This window comes from Alosa pseudoharengus, unplaced genomic scaffold (genome assembly GCF_046254945.1).
Source record: "Alosa pseudoharengus isolate Yale_2024_CS ecotype anadromous, Long Island Sound unplaced genomic scaffold, YU_APseudo_1.1 YU_APseudo_1.1_scf_9, whole genome shotgun sequence".
In the NCBI taxonomy this organism is placed as follows: domain Eukaryota; kingdom Metazoa; phylum Chordata; class Actinopteri; order Clupeiformes; family Clupeidae; genus Alosa; species Alosa pseudoharengus.
The window spans coordinates 37213864-37233863 of record NW_027468881.1 but is presented as its reverse complement, the minus strand read 5'-3'; the positions used below and the strand labels follow the sequence as shown (position 1 = coordinate 37233863).

Below are 20000 nucleotides of genomic sequence, written 5' to 3'. Positions count from 1 at the left end.
CACCTTTTTCTTGTTAGCTGTAAAACAGAGGCCAAGTGAAGGCTATAAGCATACAACATATTTTCATAATTAAGAAATATTAATGCAAGCTATAACTATATAAACCTACTATTCTGAATAATGTTTTTGTGTTTTATTTGCACCTGCTGCCATGTGCGTTTGGCAATGGTGTTGCATCTGAAATGTTCACAGGATTAGGCATACACTAAATCAGTCAATGGGGGCTACTTAAACATTCAATTATCCTTATTAATCTATATCTATATCTTCTGAATTGTTTTGCATCTGTAGGCCTTTTTATGAACTCTAAATAGGCAATTGAATTATTTCAACTCATTTCAGACATTAATCCTATGTCTGAAATGTCTATGTCTATGTCTATTAATCCTCCGCAACACATACTGTAGTTGAGGAACATGGGAAAATAAAACTTTACTTTAAGGCATTTAGGCTACCTGATCTGCAATACGTTGCCAACAGCCTTGCCTTGCTTTGTTTGCTGCCGACGTATTGGTTTGCTGCCGACGTTTTTATTTTTTTCGTAGAGTGGGTTTTAATTCCTCGTAACTTGTCATAATAATTGTGTATTCCTCATCCGTAAAATAAGGTGATCGCGTCCTCATTGAAAGTGGTGACTTGTGCTGCAACCCGCCCCTTTTATGTGAACGCGCAACTCCAATTGGGTTAAACCCGGTTCAACATATCAACTTCTTAATCAGCGTTATAGTACCGATTAACACCACTTAGATAACCAGGTTTTGTCCACCCCGGTTTAACAAAGTAACCCTGGGTTACATCTGGGTAGGTTAAGCTCCCTTCGTAGTACAGGCCCCTGGTCTGAGGAGTGCAAAAGTGAACATACACACATACACACACACACACACACACACACACACCACTAGCAACTTGGTCTGAGGAGTGCAAGACAGAACATGCACACACACTCTCTCTCACACACCACACTAGGGTCTGAGGAATGCAAGAGTGAACATGCACATGCACTTCTATAGTACATCAGCATGCAAATCAACACACACACACACACACAGGAAGATAGTGGATGGCAACTTCATTTAGAGAGGATTTCTTCAGGGTCTGTATCAACAGGTTCTCAAGCCTGATCCTTATCAGCATCAATTAGTACATTAGGATAACATACTCATAGTATGCCCTTGATGCCCTTGATAACATACTCATAGTATGCCCTTGATGCCCTTGATAACATACTCATAGTATGCCCTTGATGCCCTTGATAACATACTCATAGTATGCCCTTGATGCCTTGTAAACACATTGAACGTTCAATTCAAACAACAAACCTTTTTAGAAAAAACAAACATTCTTACAAAAATAAAGAAAAATAAAATCAGAGTTATCAATGCAATGTTGTAATCTACTGTTCTCTAAACAAATAAAAAAAAAATTATCACCAAAACAAAAGTTAAAAGAAAAAAAAACAATTACTGAATAAATTGCTATTGGAAAAAAAAATTCACATGTGTGTGGCGGGGGTGGGGTGGGGTGGGGGGTTATGGATCCTGCCTTCTGTTGTGAGATGGAGTCGAGAGTCCGAATGTGTGAGGGGAGTGAGTGCCACAGTTTGAGTGCAGCATACTGTAGGAAAAGGCCTTTGCTCCCATTGTGCTGAGCCTGATGCTTGGCACTGTCAATAATCCAGCTGTAGATGAACGTAGTGAACGGGAGGGTGTAAAGTCTGTAGGAGCTCTGTGACATGGAGGGCAGAGGTTATGAAGGGCTTTGAATGTCAACAACGGGATTTTAAAGTTGATCCGTTGAGAGACAGGGAGCCTGTGTAGCTCTATCAGGAGAGGTGTAACATGTTGGGAGTGTGTGCGGGTGATAATCCGTGCTGCAGAGTGTTGGATGAGTTGGAGGCGATGGATGAGTTTGTTTGGAATGCTTGTTAGGATTGCATTGCAGTAGTCAATGTGAGATGTTACAAGGGTGTTGACAACCACTGTGTCACTCCATAGGAATTTACCCAGAAATCCCTGAGAGCTCAGAGCTGGACTTCTCCTCCTTGAAAGAAGAGGTTAGTGCATTGCATCATTATTGTTGTTGTACAGTATGTGTGACTTACTCTTTGGGTCCAGAATCTAAGTCATCTTGTCTTCTCTACCTTTCTACATCTCAGGGGGAGTGGCTCCTTCTCTTCAATTACCTCATTCCGTATTCAGAACTTCTGGACCAATCAGGGAGAACACTGGAAGTAGAAGGAGGAGGGGTCAGAGTTAACCTTAAGACTGAACAAGTAAGTGTGTGTGTGTAGTTGTTTTTTACTATTGGGAGAAGGGAACATTTGTTGGTGATTTATAGACCCATTTTTATTTAAGTGCAATGCCATAAAATACAAACGCAAATATTACATACATATCTTACTTTTTGTTGCACAGTTTGAATGTTCTAGGACTTGTTGCATTATTTTACTAGCGACATTAATTATGTTGAATTGCCTCCAACACAAACATCATTAGTGTTTGCAGGTTATTAAGTGTTCAACAAATCAGATTCATTTGGTTTGCATGGCTGTGGATGTCTTAAACACAAAGGCACATCAACCCCCTCTAAAGTAATTGAAAGGGAACTCCTAAGTGCTAGTAAACATATCTCAATCAGTGAGCTCGACCACCCACACTAGTGTTCAAAGTCTTGTGTAAGGCCTAAGAAGGGTTTGGATCCTGCAATCAGACTCTGGACACCCAGGGTCCTTGCTCATCATCACAACCCAGTGTAAGTGTGTGTCAATAGATTGTGTGTGTTTTGGACACCCAGGGCCCTTGCTTATCATCACAACCCTGTTTCAGTGTGTGTTAATAGATGTTGTGTGCTTTGTGCTCTGTCTCACAGGTTTGTAAGTTTCTGGTGTCTCTGAGTAAAGACTTCAGCTCCTACTACAACAGGGTTCATGTGCTTGGGGTAAGTGTGTGTGTGTGTGACTGTGTGTGTGTGTGACTGTGTGTGTGTGTGCATGCGTGTGTGTGTGTGTGTGTGTGACTGTGTGTGTGTGTGTGTGACTGTGTGTGTGTGTCCGTTTTGATGATTAGAGTAGGATTTGAATTTAAGTTTAATTTTTCAGCATCCTCTCCAATCCACCCTTTTTACAATTAATATAATATCTTAAATGAAAAAACGTCTTTTGAACAAACAAAAATAATGCCTCTCTGCTTTAACAGTGACAATTAATGCAAAGCAGAGATCTCATCTTCTGTGTAATATGTGAAACAGCACTCTGCACTGTTAGAAGTGCCCTAACGGATGCTTTTATCATGCTGGGAGACCACCTAACCAAACCTCCAGCCCTTCCCACGTCCACCAGGGGTCAAGTTCATCTTCACCATCAGACATTAAGGGGCTGCTCTGTGGTGGCCAGCAGCCCATAGATTCACATCTTGACTGTGATGACACACTGACATGACTATGAATGCCAAAATATATCACTCTATTTAAAACTATAGCAATATAGCTTCATGACATGTGGACCTTCTAAAATGCAGAGGGGTCAGTTCAATTGGAGAGTGTGCTGGGGCCTCGTGAGTGTGCTGGTGTGTGTAGAGTGAGTCATACTGGCAGGATGTGTGTTCCCCTGCAGGCCATTAGCAGTGTGCCTTATGGTACTGAATCAGACGTGTGTGTGTGTGTGTGTGTGTGAGAGAGAGATGTGAGTGAGTCAGATGAGTATGTTAATACATTAGAGTGTGTGTGTGTGTGTGTGTCAAGGGTGGTATGAGCGAGAGACCCGTGATTAAAGCAGTTCACTTGGAGTTCAGTCCTTAACCTATAACCCCATCTGTCTCCCCCTCCTCTTTCTCTCCCTGTCTCTTGGACTGGCCACCTCCTCTCTCTCTCTCTCTCTCTCTCTCTCTCTCTCTCCCTCTCTCTCTCTGTCTCTCTCCCTCTGTCTGTCTGTCTCTCTCTCTCTCTCTCTCTCTCTCTCTCTCTCTCCCTCTCTCTCTCCCTCTCTCTCTCTCTCTCTCTCCCTCTCTCTCTCTGTCTCTCTCCCTCTCTCTCTCTCTCTCTCTCCCTCTCTCTCTCTGTCTCTCTCCCTCTCTCTCTCTCTCTCCCTCTCTCTCTCTGTCTCTCTCTCTCTCTCTCTCTCTCTCCCTCTCTCTCTCTGTCTCTCTCTCTCTCTCTCTCTCTCTCTCTCTCTGTCAGGAGCCATTGCCTCATCTCTTCAATCAGATGTTTTGTCGGCTGCTGTTGCTGAGTGCTCTGAGAGAGCTCTACCACAGTGCGCTGGACGCCCTCAACCTGCCCCCCATCCCACAGCTATAGCATAGACACACACACACACTCACACGCACACACACACAGACACACACACACATACACACACACACACACACAGACACACACACACACACACACACACACAGACACACACACACACACACACAGACACACTCACAGACACAGACACAGACAGACACACACACACACTCACACTCACACACACACTCCAACCCCATGACCCTGTGACCCCTGCCACCCCTGGAGCCCAGTCGCCATGCCACGTTTGCCCCAGCAGCAGACTCCCCCCCCCCCCCCCCCCCGCTGCTGCCCCCGTCCCTTGCCCTTATAGATGCCCAGTCACCTCAGAGACCCCGCCGGGCTGTAGCTGAGTGTCCGTCTCCAGGCTGAGTTGACCGTCGTCTCCCTCACTTCCACTCCCATCCCGCAGCCTCCACGTCTTCACCTCCAGCTCAGTGTTGTCAGTGACCACAGCAACCATTCCCTGACTCGTCTGGCTCTAAATGACCCGCACCCCAACATGCTTTGGTCCTCTTGCTCTCACACTATTTATTATTAAGTAATACTGCCCCTTGTTCTGTGACCACTGCCCCCAGTGTCCTAAATGCTGCCATTGTTTTGGTTGGGGAATTACCTTCACTGCCCGTCGGCTTTTCACATTTGCCATGTTTTGGTGTCTGTCAGCAGTAATTGTTGTCCCCCCCTTAATATTCTCGGTTACCTCTCTGGCTTTAACAGTTGACTCTTTAACAGTTTTGTGTCCCTTGTGATCCACTCTGACCCCTACTGTTTCCCTCACAAATCCATGCCTATCCCATAAGCCCAGTTCACAGCCCACTGCTCAGTCTCCTACTACCGGTCATCTGTGTGGTCAGTCCTCAGCACCACCGTAGCATGCGTCCTGCTCTCATGAGCAGCACTCCATCCTAGACCCCACCCCTTGACCTTTGACTGCTATTGGTGTGTCTCACAAAGCAGTAAATTCTCTGTAGTCCTCACCACATTCCCTCCAGCACCACCGATGTCTTAGCTCTAGGTAGACGACTCCCGCCAGCACCACCGATGTCTTAGCTCTAGGTAGACTCCCGTCGGCACCACCGATGTCTTAGCTCTAGGTAGACTCCCGTCGGCACCATAGATGTCCCCCCACCACTGCCCATGTGTCTTGCTGGTCCTCCTGACCCTCCATGATGATTCTGCTGTGCCATAGCACCCAGCACACACCCTCTGTGCAACTCTGTGCCATGAAGGCTGTCGCGACAGCTCAGAGAGACCTGTGCCATAAACTAGACTGTTCTCTGGGTGTGTGTGGGTAAGAGTGTGTGTGTGTGTGAGAGCAGAGCACGCATCTCTCATGATGTCCTTATATGTGTTTTAACAGAATTTTAACGTGTTTGACCACCCACATAAATCTGACCAATAAACCAGTGACCACAGTGATGCATTACAACCATGTGTTTCTATGTCCACCTCATGTGTATAGCATGTTTGTGTAGATAGCATGGACATAATGTGGATTCAGGGATGCTAGGCCCTCCATCTGCACAACTCTCCTTCTACCAGGATCTCTTTTGGTGCATTGCTAAACCCAGTACACGTCAGAAAGGTACACCGTGTCGTCAGTATTTGAATACAGATGTGCAAACTGAAACATTATCTCAAACACAAATCTCAAACACATCTCATAAGCATTGGCAGGACTGGAGTATGTGGTTATGAGTATACTGTATGTGGTGGCCACTATTGAGTATAGTGTATGTGGTGGCCACTATTGAGTATACTGTATGTGGTGGCCACTATTGCGTATACTGTATATATAGTATGTGGTGGCCACTGTTGAGTATACTGTATGTGGTGGCCACTATTGAGTATACTGTATGGCCACTATTGAGTATACTGTATCTGGTTGCCACTATTTAGTGAACTGTATATATAAATTGAAGAGGTATGAGATTGGAACTTCCCAAGTTCCACTTCCGAAGTTTTCTCAGCACTGCGGCCTCTTTGGAAGCCATGGAAACTAATGACATCCCTGCTTATCCCAAAAAGGTTGGAGCAAGCAGCCTAATTTGTATTAATTTCATGCTCTGTGTGCGTGCGTGCGTGCACGCAAGTGTATGTGTGTGTGAGTGTGTGTGCGTGCGAGCAAGCGTATGTTTGTGCGCGTGCAAGCATGTGTGTGTGTGTGTGTGTGTGTGTGTGTGTGTGCACACGCGCGCAAGCGTACATATATGTGTGTGTGTGTGTGCGCGCGCGCGCAAGCGTACGTATGTGTGAGGGTGTGTTAATTTCATGGTGCAATTATAAAGTTGGGATGCTGTAGAGCTCTCTGCACTGAAGAGATAACCACACACACCAAACCAGCTGCCTCTCTCTGTGGGACCTGCACTGGCACAGTCGGATACATACCCCTGTGTTGGGTAGGAGTGAAAACAAATAAACAACAGGGGCAATGCCAAGGGAGTTTCTGCGTCCTTTTGACCCTTTGAGCACTCAGAAAACAGCTCTCCAAGGCAGCACCACTGGGACTGTGTTCAACACACACACACACTGACACACACACACACACTTCTTGGCCATTTTTCTGGTGAGTACATGACCTGGTTCAGTTTTCTCTGTAAAAGCAGAGTTGTATTTGCAGCTGGCGATCGTGTTGTAATATTTATGCGCCAGCATTGCAAGGCCTGCCCTATTTACTTTAAATAGGATGCAGAGATCAAGTGACTCAGGACATTTTGACAAGTGACCTCTGAGGCTAGTTTAATAGACTCTGACTTCCCTCTCCCTGAATGCAGCAGACATGGCAGATAATGAGTTTAATTATTAGTTACCTTGGAGCACTTTAGCCAGATACATTTTACCAGAGTTCGGCAGTCTGATCACTGGATTACATTAAACTTCCTAATTGGGAGGTCATGGTCATAGATGCCATGTTTTATTCTATGTAATGGTGCAGAGTTTCTAACAGTTAAGATGCTTTCCATATCCAGACCATATTGCGTTTGTAATATCTTCTAGTTACAGTAAATCAGCAGTTATAACTCCAGGTAAGATCAAATAAAGACTGTTACAGCATGAGACCGAGTCTGAGAGAAATGGTAAAAGATCCAAAAGGCAAATATGTGAACGCATACTGACTGCAAATGAGTGAAGAGACTGACCCAGGAGAGCCAAGAAGGCAAATGAAAGACTGCTTAATGGAGAGATGAGGCTTACTGAATTTTAATGCATTCCATTTGACTAAATCACATTCATTATCAGTGTGGATGTCATTGAAAGCCAACATTGTGGATACACTGACATACATAATCAAAGCATATACATTAAATGTGAAAATAATAATAAAAGCCATTATAATGTAAAACTAACTAATATACAACATGTTTGTAACTCCACATCAGTGTTTTAGTGCCAAAACACGTTTCAGTTTTCAATTTAATGCTATATAGAACTCTATGTCTTTTATGTATGAAATGCTTTATAAAGACTTTATAACGGGACTATGGAAAAGACTGTAAAGGGTTAGTCACTAACCATTTAAGTGACATAACATTATGACTGAACATTAAGTACATTACAATATTGTCTTGAGATGCATATGTGAAAAGATAGATTGCCAGAAATAATAATAATAAATCGTAGACAAATATATATTTTATATAGATATTATCTCACTTCACAGGCAGTAACTCACATCTGACACTGGGGGACACTAAAGAGATTACAAAGCACAGTAAATAATTATTCACCTACCCTGCTGTGCTTTCAGCTAGCTCTCTCTCTGTATCTCTCTCTCTTTCTCCCTCTCTCTATCTCTCTCTCTTTCTCCCCCTCTCTCTATCTCACTCAATGCCCTGTGTTGCTGGGGGTTTCTGGCCTGTCAATCACTCCCTGGGGCCGTTCCTCTCTTCTGTCAGAGACAATAGAGGAGGAGAGAAGAAAATAGTTCAGAAGAGAAGCCCAGAGCCAGAGGAGGGGATGCTGTGTAATAGCTACAAGCAAATAGGCTGCCTTTAAAGAGAGAGGGGAGAGAGAGAGGAGAGAGGAGAAAGAGAGGGGAGAGAGCGAGGGGAGAAAGAGAGAGGAGAGAGAGATGAATGAGGTCAGGGATGCCCGTGAGATTTGAGTGATTCTTTGTGGTTGCCAGGCCTGGAGAAAAAACACCAGCACAACACACAGGAAAGGAGAGATACTGAGAGGCAAAGGAGGTGGAGCTCGGGAATGGCGGGTTAGAGATTTAGGGGTTTGAATATATATTTGTGTGTGTGTGTGTGTGTGTGTGTGTGTGTGTGTGTGTGTGTGTGAGAGAGAGTGTTTGTGTTATACATGTGTATGCATGTGTTTATGTGGGTGATATTTGCATTTGCAGTGATATTTATACACCAGCACTGTCTGAGACAGAATGGGCCAGGATGTAAGGAGAGGAACAGTCTGGATAGTTCTGGATATTCACACTTATAGGTCTTTAAGACCACTTTATATAGATGTATAGATATGAAACATGAAAAGCATGTTTATGCCAGTGTTGCATGCATGTGTGCATGTGCATGTGTGCAGTTGGTTTTTAACAGTAGAAAATGTATGAGATAGAATGTGAAAACAGTAGTGTTTATGATGTTGGGTGTAATAAACTAAAGGTCAGGCCAAGTGACCAACAAAAGGATGTACATTTCATTTCAGTTCCTGTCAGTAGCACCCTATTATTGAACAAAACATACCATAATACAAACCATTAAAATACTTAGTTTGACTTGTATTGGAGTAATATTTGCCCAGGAGTGGCTGTGCTGTGGTACAATAGTGTACTTTGTCCAGCTCTGGTGCTGGAGCACTGCATTATGTAGAGAGTCATGTCTGACAGTTATATTGATAATGTGGACTGACAAATAGGAGAGATGGGAATCAGTGATGAGAAGTGTGTGTGTGTGTGTGTGTGTGTTTGTGTGTGTGTATAGTAGAGGGTGGCGGTCTGGAGATGGACATATTTAATCAGATCAAGTCCTCACGCAACAGCTGTCACCACCCCCCACCCCCTCAACACACACACACACACACACACACAGACACACACACACACACACACACACACACCTTCCTCTTTCTCTCTCTGCTTGTCTGTCTCTCTTCCTATCTCCCGCCCACATATGCATCCTCTATAACTCATATTGATCACATTTACAAAAAGTGAAGAACTAAATAAAAATGGTTCCCATCTCAACAGTTTGTGTTCCTTATGTGGGAAACCTTGTGTGTTTGTCTGTGTGCACAGTGACAGATGGGACATGCATTTTTAATTAGTCTGTCTTCAGGTCACTGGTGTCACACACACACACACACACACACACACACACACACAACAGTTATATCAGAAGAGTAAATATATAAAATGACCAGTAGTGGTAAAATGAGTGCGAAAATGAGAGGTGGACAAAATCTCATTTTATCCCCTTATCCAGTCACTCCAAAGCCTGCTCATAATGGGATGTTGTAATACCATTATGAATATATATATATTCAATTATAATGCCGGGTGCATGGCCATCCCCATACTTAAGCTGTTATGTAATCAGTAATTAGCAAGTTGTAATTGCAACCGTGCTAACTACACAGAAGAGAACCCTGTGATAGTTTGGTTTCAGGCCTGAGAGGTCAATGTATGGACCAAAATCTGAGGGCCGTTTTTTTCCCCTTCATCACAATCCGGTGTTGGTCTAATAATCTCCTGGAGTGCCCGTGGGTGTGCTGGCATATGCCCCATAGCAACACCAGGTTAGCTGGCATGCCAGTCTAATAATACATTCAGCACAATAAAACTATAATCCCGTTTTAGATTGAGTTTTCATATTAAAGAGGTTCAATTCAAAATGATTTATCTACTACATCAACATATATTCTCTAGCTATGTCTGCATATGTAGCCCATTTTTATTTTCATCACAAACTTCATGTATTTCTAGAATAGCCCTGCCAGGCCGGGAGAGAACAACACCAGCGCAACACGCAGGAAATGAGAGCTACTGAGAGGCAAAGGAGGTGGAGCTGGTGTTGGAACAGTACAGCGTTGTACTGTACGTGTTTGCATGGGCATGGTGGGTTGAGGTTTTTCTGAGTATTTCGGAGAAAGTGTTCAGTGAATGGGGAATATCACATGTATCTGGGAGAAAGTGTTCAGTGAATGGGGAATATCACATGTATCTGAAAGAAAGTATGTTTGGCTGGATGTCTTTGTATCTAGATGGAGGAATGACAGGCTTAGATGTTTATGTCTGCATGGTATGCCTTTCCCCTGCATTTCCCTTTAAATGTCATCTCTCATCTCTCTCGCTCTCTCTGGTCCTCTCTCTGGTCCTCTCCCCTCTCACTCACGCTCACTGTGTCACTCGCTCATTCCCCCGCCTTTCACTCTTTTTTATTCAGTGATTTGGGTCACTGGCTGACTAAGAGACAACACACAGCTGGACTATAAATGCTGCCCTCAAAAACACACACACACGACACACACCTACAGACAGACACACACAGATAATCTCCAATGTTTAATTCATTGTTTACTTGCGGAGGAAATAATCATTTTGGGCACTTCCTGTTTTTGTGTTTTCTTATTTCTAAACCACTTGTCTCTGTCTGGTTGCATGCGTAGTGATATGTAATGTGTGTGCATGGGTGGGTATTTCTGTCCCTCCTGTTTGACTGCAGGCTAAACAGGATATCCAACTTTTTCCAATAGGCCTACACATAATTCACAATCAACGTGGACGTGTTACAGGTAGGATGTATCTGAATGATAAGATTAACACTTAAATTGTCACTTCTCATCCTCAATCCTCTGAATCCATTAATTATTTGGCTGATAACAAACATTCGCTAATCACATAATCCAATAAATTATGACGTCATCCCTCTTCCAAATGCAGACGGAGGAGAAACCGTGAAGCTTCAAAAGAGTTTGTAGATAATGAATTAAGCGTGGACGTGATAACGACTCGGATCTCTGGTAAGAAAACGAAGTTTAATTTGCGTTAATCGCCGACGTATTAATTGTCCTCATGCGGCACTCAGCTGCCGCCATATGTCCCTCACACTTTCCCTGTCTGCTGTGTGAGGACAACAGTTGCTATGCGCGTGGAAGAGAAAGAGGAGAGGCACAGAGAGGAGGAAGTAGAGAGCCGTAGAGTGATTGCACGCGTCTGAGTGGCAGCACGAGACCACTTCAATAAATTGTGGATGTCGATAACAATGGGCTCGCGTTCAGCAATCGGCACCATTACAAGCAATCTGAACATCCAGTCACACCCGACCCACCCCCACCAGCCACCGCCTGCAATTTCCCTGCTTTACCGGTCCATATACGATCCTGCGTATACATAACCAAATTGTTGTCAGGTCCCCGGTCACACCAGATGCGCCAAAGGCTTGGGACCACCTGCCGCCAGGGGTCTCTTACACGAGGGATGGTGTGTGCGTGCGTGCGTGCGTGCTTGTGTGTGTGTGTGATGTGGTGTGGTGTGGTTGGGTGGGGGGGGGGGGGGGGGTTAAGGGTCTGTCACGCGCAGACACGAGTAAATGAGGAAAGAGTGCGCCGCAGGCAGGCAATTATAAAAAGCTGTGGCTAGCAGGAGAATGCTAAAGCCACGCGTTTCCGCGAGCGCGCGCACACACACACTCAACCCCTCTGTGGGATAGCCATAATCCTGCACGGGCCCACCGTACCCCCACTTTTTATCGTTCCCATGGTAACACATACCAATGAATAGCTGTGGCCTTGGGCCTGTGGCACTGACAAGGAGACAGGAAGGAGAGATGCAGCCGCGTGTGTGTGTCAATAATAGGCCTACTGTCTTATTATAACCTAACTTGTGTGTTGTCACATGTTTGCATGGACAAAGAGGTAGCCTAATAGCCTATCTTATTGCCTTGACCCCCTCTACATGCATCTTTGTGGTTCCCACACAATACATATTGATAAGCCTTTATACATCCGCTTTGATTGGGTCTGAATTGTCGCCTACCCTCAACACCTTCTCAGTGTGCTGTGATTTGAAAGCAAGAGGACTAGGCTACATTGTCTACATTCACTCTGAATGCAAGAGGGCGAGGCTACATTGTCTACATTCACTCTGAAAGCAAGAGGACTAGGCTACATTGTCTACATTCACTCTGAAAGCAAGAGGGCTAGGCTACATTGTCTACATTCACTCTGAAAGCAAGAGGACTAGGCTACATTGTCTACATTCACTCTGAATGCAAGAGGGCGAGGCTGATGGTGGAGGGAGCGCTGTCCGCGGTGCTGTCGGTACCAGGAGAGAGCGCGTGGTGCCGCTGTGCAGTTCCTCATTGGGGCTTCGGTGTGCTTGTCCGGTTTCGTTACGTTAAATAATATGTGACGTGGATATTTGAGCAGCGACGAGACAGGCGTCACTGGAAGGCAGTCTAGTTTGGTCTAGCCTACAATTTAAATAGCATCTTACTCACTTCCACGGGAACACAAAACACGTGTCCACGTTTGAATTAGGCCTAAAATCATTTGGAATCTCCCTCTATCTTGAACTAGTATGTGTGTGTTTCAGTCAAGGGTGATGTGCGCTTGAGGTTCTTTACGGGCAAGGCGCAAGCAGGGAATTCCCGTCTGCCTCTGCTTAATGTGATTGCGCCTCCGTGACTGTGAGCAAGAGATTGTCTAGACAACCGCCAAACCTCAACTAGTCTCCCGGCGACTGCAAAAATCGCGTTTTCAAGAACAAACCACCCAGTGACAGCTGTCTTTCGAGCTGTATTTGGTCTTCTCGTCTTCTCGGTTTTTCCTTAGGAGTGTGTGTGTGTGTGTGTGTGTATGTGTGTGTGTGTGTGTGTGTGTGTGTATAATTGAGCCGTATGAATTTTTCAGCATCTGTGGATTCGTTCCAACCGTGTCAGACCGAGAGAAACACAGATTGCTTTTTCAGGCCTGCGCGTTATTTCTGACCGAGCGCGCATTCCTGCTGCTCTGAGTGAACCTTCGTTTTACCAACAGAATAAACAATGTTATTTATAACCTACAAAAATCACATAAAATATTCACTTTCAGCTGACAAACACACACTTGACTGACTGGTTTCAGAGCTTGTGTTTCCCCACAAACTGTAACAGATTAGGGAATCTCGGAAACATTTTTTTGTGTGTGAAAGGGCAGTAAACAGATTTTCTTAAAATGAATTTAACTTGGACGTGATGACGTCACGATGACTTTATGTATGCTAAGGCTATCATGGGTAGGCTACATTTTAATAGCAATTACAACTATTAATTTAGTCTCATCCTAGCTAAAGCCTTAAACAAAACACAACTTGGCATAAGCCCTTAATATTGTATTGCAATATTAACGACGACTCAACTCACAATTTTATAATGTAGTCATTTGTAATTTACAATGCCAACAGGTTTTTTGTTGAGTGTACTTCAAGAAAGAATTCTCAATTCTTTCGTGGAAGAGGTGTGCCTGGAAACCAACCCTATCTAATTCTTGCGTGTTTTTTTATTAGTCAAGTGTGTACATGTGCGCCGTGTGGCTTTATAACTCTCGTTCCAGTTGTGAATATGGCGTCTGCGGGTGGTGAAACAGCCATGCGCGATGGAATAAACCATTCTGAGAGAGAGAGAGTGAGAAAGAGAGAGAGAGAGAGAGAGAGAGAGAGAGGATGTGTGATAGGAAGAAGGGGAGAGGGCGAGTGAGTGAGGGGAGAGGGGGAGGATGGGTAGTAGCGCCGGGGTCTGCTGAGAGCCATGTTGGATGTGAATGAGAGGCAGGGATGCTGCGCCCGTGACGCTCACGCACCGAGTTCATCCGAACACCGAGAGTAAATGCAAGCTTCCCGGGATTACCGAGAGACCGGGGAGTACGGCGGAAGGAGACGGGCGCGGGCGGCGGTGCTGGCAACCTAGCCAGCCTTGGGAGAGGGAGAGAAAGAAAGAGAAAAGCTCTCGACCAGAGAGGAGAGTGAGTGTGTGTAAGAGAGACAGAGAGAGGGGGAGAGAGGGGGAGAGAAAGGATCTCACCAGACTAATGGCTGCACTGCTGCTGGGCTCCAGCTCGCTCGCGCCACCGCTGCTGCTCTACCTACTCTTCTGCTCTTTGTTTGCCGTCGTCCCGGGGAGGGAAGCGGGCCTGCGTGCCCCCCAACCCCCCGGTCATGTCAGCAGAGCCAGTCCTCCCCGGGAAACGGGGAAATTGAATTGGGGCGGTCGGGAGATCCGCCCTGAATGGAGGTTGCCGTCATCCAAATGCCAGATTAGCGGCCCGTGTTCTCTGTTTCGAGCTCATGAGATCTGCCCAGGCTCCTCATCACTGGAAAATTGGAATGCTACCACATACACTTCAGAACCAAGCCGTCTGACCGGCGCCGTCCATCTCCACTCAGGTAGGAGATGCTGCCACGACGACTGGGGCGTTGTTTCCCCTTTTCTCTTCTTCCCGGTGCCTGAAGGAAAGCTAATGTGTGTACAAAGGACTCGTGCGCGATTGTGGTGGACACCTGGTCTACTGGACTGCACAGGAAGGGTCTCGGCGCCGGGGGCAAAAGAAAGCGAGGTGTGTGTGTTGTGGCTCGATAACCAACAAGGTACAAGACAGCGAAATGGGCCTCGATGCCACCTCTTCTTGGCTCGCGCACACAGGGCGATTGCCGTCCAGGGACCCACTCACCCGTTCTCAAAGGTCTATTCAAATTCTAATGAGGGTAACGATATTTTCAACAGCTATAAATTGGACAAAGGACCCGATGGCTTTTTGCTTTTCTGCCACTACCGTGTTATCGATTACAGCACAGAGGGACGGACTCGCATCACCCTTGTGGCCGTGGGGAATATGCGTGGCAGCGCAGAGTGCGAATCCAACCTAAAACACCTTTCGGCGCAGGTTACCGGCACCAGCAACAACTGTTCCGTATCCCCCTGGATTGGTCTCGGCAGTATCTCGCGCACAGGTTGCTCACAGCGGTCACCAAACGAATATAGGCAACGTTCCCGCACCGATGTCCTGAACCGATGGGGGCCATACTTTCAACATGAAATACAAGAGAAGAAAAGTGTCCAAGCATATCACACAGTAAGTCTGAATGTAACGCCATCAGAAAGAAGTTTAAAGAGAAATTCTCTACCATTCGCGCGTGTTCTTTTCCCAGAAAATCTTCGGGAAAAGTCTTCATGGAACGGTTTTCGGGAGTCCCGTCTAGAGGGTCCCGTGGGATCTGTGTCACCAAGTGATTCTGACAACCGAATCTCTCCCGCCGTGAGATTAAGCGGCAGCCACTGCCGTTCGCGGAAATCATCTGATGAGCGCGTCGCCAATTACCATATCACAGCGGAAACGATTCCAGCTAAATCAATCTCATCGCTGCTTCTTGCGCACCACAATGACTCACGCACTACAAATCACGCAGAGTCCCAGCTCCATATCTCCCCCGTGCTGAACTTCACAACACGGGGATATGAGTCACACGCCGCTCGAGCCTCGCCGAGTGTCAGTCCTTGGGGAGCTGAGGAGGCATCAGCACCACGCGCTCAATGGACAGCTCCCGAAGTTTACACGCCTCCGAAAACACCGGGCACACTCCCTTCAGATCATTTCTATCATGTTACTAGTGTATATTTAAGGAATACAAACAGCAACAACAACAATAATAATCATAACAACGACAACAACAACGAGGTCTATGGAGATGAAAATTCAATTATTCAGATGAGTGGCGAGAGTTCTGATGCCGACTTGACTCGCAAGACGTCTCAACCTGGCGCGTGCGCACCCTCCCCTGAGGGACCTGCGCCGTTAGAGGATGGCCAGTTTGCAACGTCTTCTGACAGTAGCGCCTGTTCTGACAGACTGGATGCCGACGGGGGAGCCACACGCTCGCAATTAAATTCCGGTAAACGGGTGTCATTATCCGAGGTAGGTGTCAGTCAGCCAAGGGTGCAGCTGGGGGTCGAGGCCAAGGAGCAGGGGAGGGAGGGAGAGGGAGAGAGAGAGGAGGGGGGCTGGGCCAAGGGTGATAGACAGGCCACAGAGGAAATGAGGGAGGAAGACAAGGAGTGGGCCACTGAGGGAGACACAAAGAGAGACAGGGAACGGGCAGCCATCCTTTCACAAAGAAACAGAGAGATCGGTCAAGCAGAGAGAGGTAGAGAGGTGGAGGAAGAGAGGGGTGGAATGGAGAGGGAGAACAAAGAGTGGCAAAGAGCTGAGGACACACAGGAGGAGTGGGATGAAATGAAAGACAGCGGAGAGGGAGAGTGGGAGGAGGAGAGTCAGCTGGAGGATGAGCACAGTCCAGCAGGGACAGAGGTCCAGGAGAGCGAGCAAGAGCAGGACGCAGGGGAGTACGAAGAGCTGCCACAGGTAGGCCGCTCACGCCGTGCGGCTAACCGCCACCCCCACTTCTCCCAGTACAACTACCAGGTGCAGGTGCCCGAGAACCAGCCGCCGGGCACCTCAGTGATGCTCATGAGTGCGGATGACCCCGACGGGGGCGAGGCGGGCAGAGTGACCTACAGCATAGCTCCGCTGATGAATAGCCGCTCCATGGACTACTTCCATATCGACCCCGTCACCGGCCTGCTCGCCACCTCACACATCCTGGACCGTGAGCACATGGACCTGCACTATTTCCGTGTGACGGCCACTGACCACGGCTCCCCGCGCCTCTCTGGCACCACCATGGTGGCCATCACGGTGGCAGACCGTAACGACCACCCGCCTGTGTTTGAGCAGACAGAGTACAGGGAGACCATTAGGGAGAACGTGGAGGAAGGATACCCGATCCTGCAGCTGCGTGCGACTGACCTCGACTCCCCCTCGAACGCCAACATCCGCTATCGCTTCGTGGGCGAGGGGGCGGCCCTGGCGCGCGTGGCCTTCGAGGTGGACCCCCGCTCGGGCCTCATCACCACGCGCGGCGTGGTGGACCGCGAGGCTAACGAGCGCTACACGCTCACGGTGGAGGCCAGCGACCAGGGCCGCGAGCCGGGCCCGCGCTCGGCCACCGTCAACGTCTACATCAACGTGCTGGACGAGAACGACAACGTGCCGCAGTTCAGCAAGAAGCGCTATGTGGTGCCCGTGCGCGAGGACGTGCGTCCGCACACCGAGATCCTGCGAGTGAGCGCCTCCGACGAGGACAAGGACGCCAACGCCGCCGTCCACTACAACATCATCAGCGGCAACAGCCGCGGGCAGTTCGCCATCGACAGCGTGACCGGGGAGGTGCAGGTGGTGGCGGCGCTGGACTACGAGGCCGAGCGAGAGTACACGCTGAGAGTGCGCGCTCAGGACAACGGCCGGCCGCCGCTCTCCAACAACACGGGCATCGTCAGCGTGCAGGTGATCGACGTCAACGACAACCCGCCCATCTTCGTGTCCACGCCGTTCCAGGCCACGGTCCTGGAGAGCGCCCCCGTCGGACACTCCATCCTGCACATCCAGGCCATCGACACCGACTCCGGGGACAACGCCCGCCTGGAGTACCGGCTCACGGGCACGGGCATCGACACGCCCTTCCTCATCAACCCGGCCACGGGCTGGGTGACGGTCAGCTCCGTGCTGGACCGTGAGTCCGTGGAGCACTACTTCTTCGGCGTGGAGGCCCGCGACTACGGGGCGCCCCCGCTCTCCGCCACGGCCAGCGTGACCATCACCGTCATGGACGTCAACGACAACCGGCCGGAGTTCCTGCAGCGCGAGTACCACGTGCGTCTGAACGAGGACGCCGTGGTGAGCACCAGCGTGGTCAGCGTGACGGCCGTGGACCGCGACGTCAACAGCGCGGTCACCTACCAGATCACCGGCGGCAACACTCGCAACCGCTTCTCCATCAGTACGGCCGGCGGAGCGGGCCTGGTCACCCTGGCTCTGCCGCTGGACTACAAGCAGGAGCGCCGCTACGTGCTGACCGTCACCGCCTCTGACCGCACCCTCCACGACACCTGCCAGGTGCACGTCAACATCACCGACGCCAACACGCACCGGCCGGTGTTCCAGAGCGCCCACTACTCGGTGAGCATCAACGAGGACCGGCCGGCCGGCAGCACTGTGGTGGTCATCAGCGCCACTGACGAGGACGTCGGGGAGAACTCGCGCATCACCTACTTCCTGGAGGATAATATCCCACAGTTCCGCATTGACCCCTCCAGCGGGGCCATCACTCTGCAGGCAGAGCTGGACTATGAAGACCAGATGACCTACACCCTGGCCATCACTGCCCGAGACAATGGCATCCCACAGAAGTCTGACACCACCTATGTGGAGGTAAACGTAAATGACGTGAATGACAACGCCCCGCAGTTCCTGAGCCCGCGTTACCAAGGCGGGGTCAGTGAGGACGCCCCGAGCTTCACCAGCGTCCTGCAGATCTCCGCCACTGACCGGGACGCGCACGCCAACGGCCGAGTGCAGTACACCTTCCAGAACGGCGAAGACGGCGACGGAGACTTCACCATCGAGCCCACGTCGGGCATCGTGCGGACCATGCGGCGGCTGGACCGCGAGAGCGTGCCCTTCTACGAGCTCACGGCGTACGCGGTGGACCGCGGCGTGCCCCCGCAGCGAACGCCCGTCCACATCCAGGTCAGCGTGACCGACGTCAACGACAACGCGCCCGTCTTCCCGGCGGACGACTTCGAGGTGCTGGTGAAGGAGAACAGCGCCGTGGGCAGCGTGGTGGCCCAGATCACCGCCACTGACCCCGACGAGGGCGCCAACGCCCAGATCATGTACCAGATCGTGGAGGGCAACATTCCCGAGATCTTCCAGATGGACATCTTCTCCGGGGAGCTGACCTCGCTCATCGACCTGGACTACGAGGTGCGGAACGAGTATGTGATCGTGGTGCAGGCCACCTCGGCGCCTCTGGTCAGCCGCGCCACCGTCCGCATCCGCCTGGTCGACCAGAACGACAACAAGCCCACGCTGCAGCCCTTCCAGATCATCTTCAACAACTTCGTGTCCAACCGCTCCAACACCTTCCCGAGCGGCGTGATCGGACACGTGCCCGCGCACGACCCCGACGTCACCGACCGCCTCTACTACACCTTCGACCGCGGCAACGAGCTGCACCTGCTGCTGCTCAACCACACCAGCGGGGAGCTGCGCCTCAGCCGCAAGCTGGACAACAACCGGCCGCTGGTCGCCCCCATGCAGATCACCGTCACCGGTAAGCCTGAACGCCGAGACCAGTGGGCACAGCAGAGGAGCAGTGGGGAGGAAGGAGAGGAGGGGAGGATAGAGAGAGGGAGGAGAGGAGAGGAGGGGAGGATAGAGAGAGGGAGGAGAGGAGAGGAGGGGAGGATAGAGAGAGGGAGGAGAGGAGGGGAGGGGAGGAGAGGATAGAGGGAGGGAGGAGAGGATAGAGAGAGGGAGGGGAGGAGAGGAGGGGATGATAGAGAGAGGGAGGGAGGAGAGGGGAGGATAGAGAGAGGAAGGAGAGGATAGAGAGAGGGAGGGGAGGAGAGGAGGGGAGGATAGAGAGAGGGAGGGAGGAGAGGAGGGGAGGATAGAGAGAGGGCGGAGAGGAGAGGATAGAGAGAGGGATGGAGGGAGGGAGGAGAGGAGGATAGAGAGAGGGACGGAGGGAGAGAGGAGAGGAGAGGAGGATAGAGAGAGGGAGGAGGAGAGGAGGGGAGAGAGAGGGAGGAGAGGAGAGGAGGGGAGAGAGGGGGAGGAGAGGATAGAGAGAGGGAGGAGAGGATAGAGAGAGGGAGGAGAGGATA

The 20000-nt window shown here is 49.3% G+C and overlaps 2 protein-coding genes across 2 annotated transcripts in view; both read left to right on the top strand.

Annotated features, from left to right (window-relative positions):
• The window catches only part of dalrd3 (DALR anticodon binding domain containing 3), a 10603-nt gene extending 6047 nt beyond the window's left edge, over positions 1 to 4556 (top strand). The window contains exons 10-13 of the mRNA XM_076276643.1: positions 1995 to 2053; positions 2156 to 2272; positions 2869 to 2937; positions 4174 to 4556. Coding sequence (XP_076132758.1) covers positions 1995 to 2053; positions 2156 to 2272; positions 2869 to 2937; positions 4174 to 4293 — 365 coding nt within the window. The 3' untranslated portion in view covers positions 4294 to 4556. The remainder of the gene's footprint in view (positions 1 to 1994; positions 2054 to 2155; positions 2273 to 2868; positions 2938 to 4173) is intronic.
• Positions 4557 to 14307: 9751 nt separating this feature from the next.
• celsr3 (cadherin, EGF LAG seven-pass G-type receptor 3) overlaps positions 14308 to 20000 on the top strand; it is a 48619-nt gene continuing 42926 nt past the window's right edge. The window contains exons 1-2 of the mRNA XM_076277299.1: positions 14308 to 14662; positions 15425 to 19444. Coding sequence (XP_076133414.1) covers positions 14308 to 14662; positions 15425 to 19444 — 4375 coding nt within the window. The remainder of the gene's footprint in view (positions 14663 to 15424; positions 19445 to 20000) is intronic.